The sequence below is a fragment of the Vicugna pacos genome, chromosome 23 (genome assembly GCF_048564905.1).
Source record: "Vicugna pacos chromosome 23, VicPac4, whole genome shotgun sequence".
In the NCBI taxonomy this organism is placed as follows: domain Eukaryota; kingdom Metazoa; phylum Chordata; class Mammalia; order Artiodactyla; family Camelidae; genus Vicugna; species Vicugna pacos.
Window position 1 is genome coordinate 38,313,046 of NC_133009.1, and position 8,666 is coordinate 38,321,711.

The 8,666-nt window shown below is 65.3% G+C and overlaps 1 protein-coding gene across 1 annotated transcript in view; it reads left to right on the top strand.

The window, feature by feature from the left end:
* Nucleotides 1–8,350, top strand: part of LOC102537849 (receptor-type tyrosine-protein phosphatase V-like) — a 14,072-nt gene extending 5,722 nt beyond the window's left edge. Inside the window, 20 exon segments of the mRNA XM_072948266.1 lie at nt 220–227; nt 229–361; nt 632–842; nt 1,308–1,375; nt 2,221–2,347; nt 2,425–2,472; nt 3,060–3,153; nt 3,243–3,333; nt 3,427–3,503; nt 4,267–4,401; nt 5,011–5,133; nt 5,569–5,729; nt 6,172–6,282; nt 6,373–6,526; nt 6,618–6,866; nt 6,947–7,075; nt 7,185–7,217; nt 7,219–7,311; nt 7,403–7,563; nt 7,846–8,350. Of these exon segments, the coding sequence (XP_072804367.1) occupies nt 220–227; nt 229–361; nt 632–842; nt 1,308–1,375; nt 2,221–2,347; nt 2,425–2,472; nt 3,060–3,153; nt 3,243–3,333; nt 3,427–3,503; nt 4,267–4,401; nt 5,011–5,133; nt 5,569–5,729; nt 6,172–6,282; nt 6,373–6,526; nt 6,618–6,866; nt 6,947–7,075; nt 7,185–7,217; nt 7,219–7,311; nt 7,403–7,563; nt 7,846–8,020 (2,381 nt within the window). The 3' untranslated portion in view covers nt 8,021–8,350.
* Nucleotides 8,351–8,666: the final 316 nt, after the last annotated feature.

Here is an 8,666-nt window from a genome sequence, read left to right on the forward strand (position 1 = left end):
CTCAGAGCCCCGCTCCCTTGGTCTTCCTCCATCCTCATCCGCACCGCTGAGCTCCAGCCCCTTCCCCTGGCCTTCCGCAGATTGCCCACTGTGGGCTCACGCCTGGGAGCCTGGCCCAGGGGTCCCAGTTCTGGTTCAGGGCATCTGCCAGCCACTGTGGCAGGCGCGGCCCTGCCCTTGGAGGCTACTGTCGGGCCTCACTTGTCCTGTCCTCCCTAGCCTGGCGCCCCCCCAGAGCTGGCCCCAGCGCCCCAGCTGGAGCCCGGTTTGGGGACGGGCGTGATGATCACACGGGGCATGTTTGGCAAGGATGACGGGCAGATCCAGTGGTATGGCATCATCGCCACCACCAACATGTCGCGTGAGTCCTGGGCACAAGAGGGGGAGGATGACCCTGGCTGCTGCCCAGCAGGGGTGGGTGAGGGGTCCAGGCGCTGACCTTGGCAGGATGAAATGTCTGAGGCCGGTGTGAGTCGTGGTGCAGGAAGCAGCTCCAAACATTCTGGACGATGGGGCTGATGTGTTATGAATGGTGGGAGCACCGTGGAAACACAGGGAAGCCCCTCTGCTGGGGAGCGAGGCCATGGCCCCACTGCCCTCTCTGCCTTCCCTGTCCCGGTCCCTGTCCCAGTGATTCAGCCGCCCCGGGAGGCTGTCAACCACACGTGGTACGACCACTGCTATGGAGGACACGACTCCTACTTGGCCATCCTGCTCGCCAACCCCTTCCACCCCGGGCCCTGGGCTGTGCCGACCTCCTGGAGGGTGCCTGTGGAGATGGAGGACTGCAGCCGGACCCAGGACATCTGTAACGGGCAGCTCAAGCCAGGTTCCCAGTATGGGTGAGGCTGGGATACTGATGGGGACCCCAAGGCTGATGGGAGGAGAACTTTACAGTTGCATTTATGGGTTGTTTATGCCCTCTGTCAACCAAAGAGCTGGGCTGGGTTGCAAAGAGAGAGCATGTGCTGCTCCAGAAGCATCCGCAGAGTCATTCTGATCGGGCTTCCTGGTAGGCAAGGCAAAAAGGAGTACACCCACCTGTTTCCACGGTTCTTTCCTCTGCAAAGCAAGGGGATGGATTCTGTCTTGATGCCAAGGATACTCAGGTGGCTGTTTCTAGGGCCTCTTGCTCTCAGAATAGGGCAGGAAGAGGCGCGGGGGTGCTGGCTGTGCAGTCTCAGGGCCCCGAATAGGTGTGGGCGAAACACTGTCTGTGTGCCTGCTGCTCATGCCTGTCTCCTGGGAGGGCTGGGCCTGCTGCCTGCGCCTCTGCCCCAGCGGGAGGGCCTGCGCCTCTGCCCCAGGTTCAGTGTCGTGGCGTTCACCCAGCACAGCCCTCCCGAGACCCTCGTCTCCTTCTCCGCCTTCTCAGGTAGGTGGCACTTGGCTGGTGTCCGGCTGGGTCCTGGGGGTTGGGGTTGGTGCTGAGGGGGTTGGTTCATCCCCAGCCACTGGCGGGAGAGCAGGGCTGGGGCCTCAGAGCCAGGTGGGGGTGCTCCTGGTGGCAGCCCTGGCCGGGGTGGGCTGAGGGGCTGGGATGGGTGGAGGCACCGAGGAGACGGCTTGCTGCTGCCAGGATCTGGCTCCCTCCAGCAATGCCCCCCTCTGCCTGCTGCCCCTGGCCACCGAGGTTCTGGAACAGTGCTGTCTGGTGGACACGGTGGCCAGCTGCAAGTGGGGACCACGCATGTAAATAACATTCCCAGTAGCTACGTTAAAAAATAAACAGTTGAAGTTAATCTTAGTAACACTTCATTTAAACCAAGATATCAAAAATAACACACCAACATGTAACCCATTTTTAATGATTAATGAGGTATTTTACGCTCTTTTTTTGTCAGTAAGTCGTTGGCGCCCTGTGTGCATTTGACACTCACAGCAAATCTTACCTTGGAGCTGCTGTGTAGTCACAAGGGGCGTGCGGCCACTGTCCTGGACAGCACAGCTCCAGAAGCCCCGCCACGAGGCAGGGGGCCAGGCCTGCCCTCTTCTTTGCCTCGAGGGAGTCCGGGAGGGGCTGGGGCAGGGGTGCTGCTGGCCACTCCCAGTTCCCATCCAGGACGGGCCCCCTGCAGCCGTCTCTGGCCTCGGTTTGGCACCTGGGACTTGCGCAGGATGGGGAGCTGTCGCTGCGCCCTCCACCCTGAGGGTCCCAGGTCCAGGGGAGGTTGGCAAGGGTTGAGGTCGCCCGGTTCACCCGCCCCTTGCCTCCCGCAGAGCCCCGGGCCAGTGTGTCCCAGGCGGCCATGCCCCTTCCTGCAGTGGTGGGCACCGTGGCCGGCTGCGTCCTCTCCCTCTGTGGGGTGCTGGGCCTGCTGTACTGGAGGCGGGCGAAGGCGCAGAGGTGAGTGGGTGGGGCTGGGGCAGCGGGGCTGTAGGAGGCTGCCCGGGCTGTCTCCCATGGCCCCTCATCCTCTGCAGGGCGGAGAAGAAGCTGAGTTCCCCGAAGCGGACTGCTTACAACCTGTGGTGAGTGGGCTCCCGCCCTGGACCGGGAGCTGAGCAGCACGGCCCCGCCTGGCCTGGCGCTGTATCCTGAGGGACCGCACCCCTCACCCCCCCCAGCCACGTCCTGCGTCAGCTGCCAGCACACCCTCCTCAGCCAGCTCTTCTGGGCCCTCCAGCCTCTACTCCAGACCCCCGGCCTTCCGTCCTTACCTTGTCCCGGCTAACCACTTGGGTGGTTTCAGGTCAAATCGCTGCCTTTTCCTTCTTTCTCTCCAACATCGGATCTGCCGTCTACCCTCTGGTCATCCCTGCTCTTTCTGGTGGCCTCACACGGAGCTCCCGCTGTGAGCACGTGTGCGCAGGCCCCGGGCGTAGGGGTCCTGTCTGTCCTGCCCCCTCTGTTCCCTTGTCCACCTTTCTGCCGGGGTGGCTGGCGGCCCTGCTGTGTGCAGACAACCTCCTTTACGTGGCTTCACTTCAGGGCTGGGGCCCAGGTAGCCAGGCTGTGCAGCCAGGTCTGGGGTCCCTGGTACTGTGCCCACCTCCCACCAGAGCCCAGGGCAGGACTGTACCCACCAGGCCACTGCCCACTCCCTCCCTCTCCCCAGGCGGACCCACCGGCCCATCCCTGCCCACAGCTTCCGGCAGAGCTACGAGGCCAAGAGTGCCCACGCCCACCAGGCTTGCTTCCAGGAGTTCGAGGTAAGGCCTCCGCGGCCCTGGACTCCATGCTGCACTGCCCCTCGCTGGCATGGGGGCCACAAGGGTCTGCCTCGGCCCCACCTTTGCAGGAGCTGAAGGAGGTGGGCAAGGAGCTGCCCAGGCTGGAGGCCGAGCACCCAGCCAACGCTGCCAAGAACCGCTACCCACACGTGCTGCCCTGTGAGTACAGGTGGCATGGGCGGCGGGGCTGGAGCTTGGCCCGGGGAGGGGCTGCAGGCGCCCGGCTGAGCACACCGCTTCTCCTGTCCTCAGATGACCACTCCTGGGTCAGGCTGGCCCCTCTGGACGGAGAGCCCCAGTCTGACTATGTCAACGCCAGCTTCATCCCGGTAGGGCCGCCCTCAGGGTCCTCACGGGACACACTGTCCTGCTGTAGGGGCAGCTCCTATCAACCAGGGTCACCAGCTTGTGCTTCTTTGGGTCAACACGACGGGCATGTGTTCAGGGTCTGCCTTGTGCGGGCACTGTGCTGGGCCCACCAGAGGCAGAGCCAGGCCACTCATGGTCCCAGCTTCAGAGGACGTGTGTGTATGCATGTGTCACATCCATCACGTGGGGTGGCAAGCGCTGTAATAAGGGACACGTGTAGTGCTCAGAGCACATTGAAGAAGAAGACGTTTAGTCGACCCAGGAATCAAGGAAGACTTCCTGGTAGAGGGGGCATTGGTTTCCTGAATCCTGGAAGTGAGGAAAAAGGGGTGGATGGTGCAGCTGGAAGGAAGCCGGAGAAGAGCCAGGGGTTGGGAGGGGTGGGGACGAGGCAGGAGAGGGGACTGGGACTGGCTGGAGGGGGAGCTGAGTGCTGGATTGGGGACTCGGGTGTACCTGGAGGAGACATGTGGTTGCTGTGGGAAGGGGTGGTGTAGAGGGTGGCCTGGGGAGGCTGCTCCAGGCCCGTCCGTCCCTTGTCATTGTCCCTTCACGGTGGGGCTGTCTCTGACACCCTCCTGGCTTAAGTTGTCAGTGCACGCGTGTTCATGTGTGTGCACACATGTGCGCCTGTACACGGAGTCCTCTCTCCCTAAGCTCACACGTGGGACACTTACAGCTGGGTCTGGGGGCCCCAGTTAACGTGTTCCTCCCCCCTCACAGGGCTACACCCACCGGCAGGAATTCATTGTCACCCAGGGGCCCCTCAAGAAGACCCTGGAGGACTTCTGGCGGCTGGTGTGGGAGCAGCAGGTCCACATCATCATCATGCTGACCGTGGGCATGGAGAATGGGCGGGTGAGCACACCGCAGTTCCTGGAGTGGACGCCAGGTGGCGGATTCTCCCTGCAGGACTGGCCCGGGGCAGGAGGGTGGGTCAGGTTGGAGATGGATGGGTGTCCCCAGGCCTTCCAGGATGGGGCAGGGAGAGGGACCAGGGACTTGGGCAGACTCAGCGTCCACGGCCTCTGCTGTCTCTCCTTGTGTCCGCCTTGTCCCGCCCCAGCCCAGGAGGCAAAGGCATTTGGAGGCGATGGGGGTGAGGAGGGCCCCAGGGTGGGAGGCAGAGAGAGGACACCATTGCCTTAAACACGCCCAGGCCTGCTCCATGAGGGGCCCTGGGGCAGGCCTGTTGAGCCCCCGGGTTGGGCAGTGAGCCAGGCCAGGCCTGCAGGAAGGCCGTGAGCTTTGCACAGCAGCCTGGCAGCTGCCTGGAAGCGCTAAGGGTCACATGAGGGGCCTGGGGTGAGGGTGCTGGAGCCCGTCCAGGGAGAGGCTTCTGGGACAGGTGGCACAGAGAGCAGCGTCTCAGCAGGGTGACGGAGGCAGAGGGCTGCGCTGATGAAGCAGGGGTGGCAGGGAGGAAGCTGGGCTCACACTCACCCCCCGCCCCCCTGCTGGCCGTAGGTGCTGTGTGAGCACTACTGGCCAGCCAACCCCACCCCCGTCACCCATGGGCACATCATCGTCCACCTCCTGGCAGAGGAGCCGGAATAGGAGTGGACCAAGTGGGAGTTCCAGCTGCAGCACGTGTGTGCCCTGGGGCGAGGCAGGGCATTTGAGTGGAGACCCTTGGGGGAGGTGGCCTCACCTCCTGGGTCCCCTGGCTTCCTTCCTCCCGGGGAGGTTGGTGGCTGGGGAAGGGGCCCGGAGGCACAGGGCAGGCTGAGGGTTCACCTGAAGTCACAGCGAGTCCAAGGCAGAGCGGGCTGAGCAGGGGAGGTTTCTGCCCTGCCCCGCGCTCAGCTCGGGGCCCCCGCCTCACCCCAGACGCCTGCACCCCATCCGCCTTCCCAGGCTGTGACCTCCGGGGGTGGTATGCCCTCTGTCTGATCATCCCAAAGGCAGCTCTGGATGTGGGGAGGCCCGGCCTGCCCTCGCTCTGATGAAGGGAGCGAGGGCTGCAGGGGTCCTGGGTTCGGAGGGGAGGAGAAACAGTGAAGCCCCCTGCTGCCCCATCCCCAGGCTGCCCAGCAACCAGCACGGAGGGTGAAGCAGCTGCAGTTTACCACCTGGCCCGACCACGGCGTCCCCGAGACCCCCAGCTCCCTGCTGGCCTTCGTGGCTCTGGTCCAGGAGCAGGCCAGGGCCGCCCAGGGCACGGGGCCCCTCCTGGTGCACTGCAGGTGAGGGCGGGCAGCGGGGTGCGGGGGCCGGGGAGGGTTCCCCTTCACCGCCCTGGGCCTCTGTCCCACAGCGCAGGCGTGGGCCGCTCTGGCACCTTCGTGGCCCTGTTGAGGCTCTTGCGGCAGCTGGAGGAGGAGCAGACAGTGGACGTGTTCCACGCAGCATACACACTGCGGCTGCACCAGCCCCTCATGATCCAGACCCTAGTGAGGGCACAGCTGGCCAGGCCGGGCAGCCGGACCCTGGGAGGAGATGGGGGTAGACGGCTGGGCCACAGGCTCGGAGGGGCCAGGAAAGGGCCCTGGGGAGGGGCTCAGTCACCTGACCACCAGGGCTTCTGTCTCCCCTTCTGCCAAAGGGGAGGTGGGAAGTCTCCGCCCAGATGCCCCCTCCCCTGCCCCGCTGGGTGTGGCAGGTTAGGGCCTGGAAATCTTCCCCCAGGGCCACAGCCCCTCAGCGGACGGCCTCGCCCCACCTCCTCCAGAGCCAGTACGTCTTCCTGCACAGCTGCCTCCTGAGCAAGGTCCTGGAAGGGCCCTCCAGCTCCTCTGGGTACGAGCCGCGCCAGGAGCCCTTGTTGGGCGGGGCCAGAGGCCTGGGGCCCACCCCTCTCACCAACAGGCCGCCGACTCCTGTCCACAGCAGGGCCGCGAAGACAGGAAGCTGGGGAGCCTCAGGTGGCACCCGTGCTGCCCGCGAGGCCCCCAGGCCCCAGCCCATCCCCGTGGGGAACTTCGTGCAGGCGTGCACTCTCAGGGCGGCTGACACCAACGCTGGCTTCACTGGGGAGTACAAGGTGCGCTGCCGGCCAGTGGGGGTGATCGCGGGGCATGCCCTCCCGCCAGCACCCCTGCGGCCTGCCAGCCTCACCAGCTCTGCCCTCCCAGCTCCTGCTCCAGGCCCTCAAGGACCAGGTCGGCTCTGCTACGACCCCTCCTGGCTGTGAGCAGGAGCACTCAGGGGACGTGCAGGTGGGTGGGACCTGGGCCGGTGGAAACCAGTGGCAGCCTCACGCCCCACCTCGTCCCTCAGACGACCATTCTGTTCCCCCGGCGGAGGAGGGCCCCCTTGGCGAGATGCCCGAAGCCTGGCTCTTCCCCATAAGACAGTGCCCTCTGGCTGTTTGTGCTCCCTGGGTGGGTCATCTGGGGGTCCTGGGGCTGAGATGGGCAGAGGACAACCTCAGTCCGGGGGGCCGACCAGCTGCGCTCTGCAGGGCGGGCCTTCTGGCCACGACCCCATGGTGCTGACTGGCCCGAGAGGGCCTGAGGAGCTGTGGGAGCTGGTGTGGGAGCACGGGGCCCGCGTGCTGGTCTCCCTGTGCCCGCCGGACGTCCAGGAGAAGGTGAGGGGGATAGGGGACAGGGGGTGGGATGTCTCAGGAGTTGAGGTGGGGTGTGACTGGGCGGGGAGGGGTTACCTGGCTGAGCAGCCGTGTCTGGTCCCGGCCACAGGAGTTCTGGCCCATGGAGAGGCACCCTATCGTGGGTAGGGGTGACCGCGGGGCGTGCAGTGACCGTGAACTGGGTGGCCGAGAGCAATGTGGCAGGCTGGCCCTGCACCCTCCTCAGCGTCACACACGTGAGCGTCAGGCCGCGGGGCTTGGGGTGGTGGGGCCGCAGGGCAGGCCTGAGCCGGTTTCTGGCACCAGCACCAAGGTCTTTGCCCCCAGCGTGGGAGCAGGAAGGAGAGGCCGGTGCAGTGGCTGCAGCTTCCCCGTGGGGAGCCAGGGCAGGAACTCCCAGCTGCCACGCTGCTGCCCTTCCTGGCCGCCGTGGGCCAGTGCTTCTCCCGGGAAGCGGAGAAGCCAGGCACGCTGCTCAGCCACTCCAGGTGCTGCTGGACGGGGACTGGGGGAGTGGGCAGAACCCCTCACTGCCTCCCCGAGGGCCTCACATCCCACTGAGCCCAGCTTAGAAGGACACAGCCCCCCTCCTCACTCAGCCTGACATCATTCAGGAATCTGCCCCCATCCTACTGGGGCCTGGGGTTGGTTGGCCGTGCCTAGCGTCTCTCCCTGGTCCCCAGGCCCAGGCTGGGTTCTCCCATCTCCCTGGGTACCTGGCCCTCCTCCTTGCCCCTAAGGTCCCCCCTCCAACTCAAGACCAATTGCAGCAAGGGTGCGGCCCAGCTGGGCACCTTCCTGGCCATGGACCAGCTGCTGCAGCAGGCAGGAGCTGAGTGCACCGTGGACGTCTTCACCGTGGCCTTGCAGCAGTCAGAGGCCTGTGGCCTCATGATCCCAACTCTGATGAGAGGCGATCAGGGGCTCAGCCTTGGGAAGGGTTGAAGGGTAGGGAAGGTCCTGCTCCAGCTGCAGGGGGCCTCTGGGCAGCGCCATAGGAGCAGCCGCCAGGTGGCATTGGCGACCACTGCTCTCAGGTGAAGGCACAGGGAGACTGTCCTGCTGTGCCCTCACTGTGCCCTCGCGGTGTCCTCGCGGTGTCTGCCCCCAGCAGCAGTACATCTATCTCTACAACTGTCTGAACAGCGCGCCCCTGGACGGGCTGCCCTGAGTCGGCACTGGTCACTGCTATGCCCGCCGGGAGGGCAGGCTGCACGCTTGGCCCAAAGCTGGGAAGGGGCTGAGTCGGGGAATAAAGGATGTGGTCAAGCCTGAGGCCGAGTGCATTCTGTCCATCCACTCTCCAGGAGGAAAGAAACAGCCCAGTGCAAGGGCCTGGGGGAAACAGAAGCAGGGATGGGCCTAGCAGGTGGCCCTCCCCGGGGCAGTCCCCAGACCCTGCCCTCTAGTTTCCTAGCTTCCTCACATTTAGTCCCTAGTGTCCTGGGAGCCTGGCTTCAGAGCCCTGGCTATCAGGGCCACCCCGCCCCGTGTGCCTCAGGACGGACTTGTCCGTGCCCTCTTCCTCCCGCCCGCCCACCTTCCACCTGCTGCAGCCCCGCAGGGGCAGGTGCTGGGGCTCTGCTGCTCC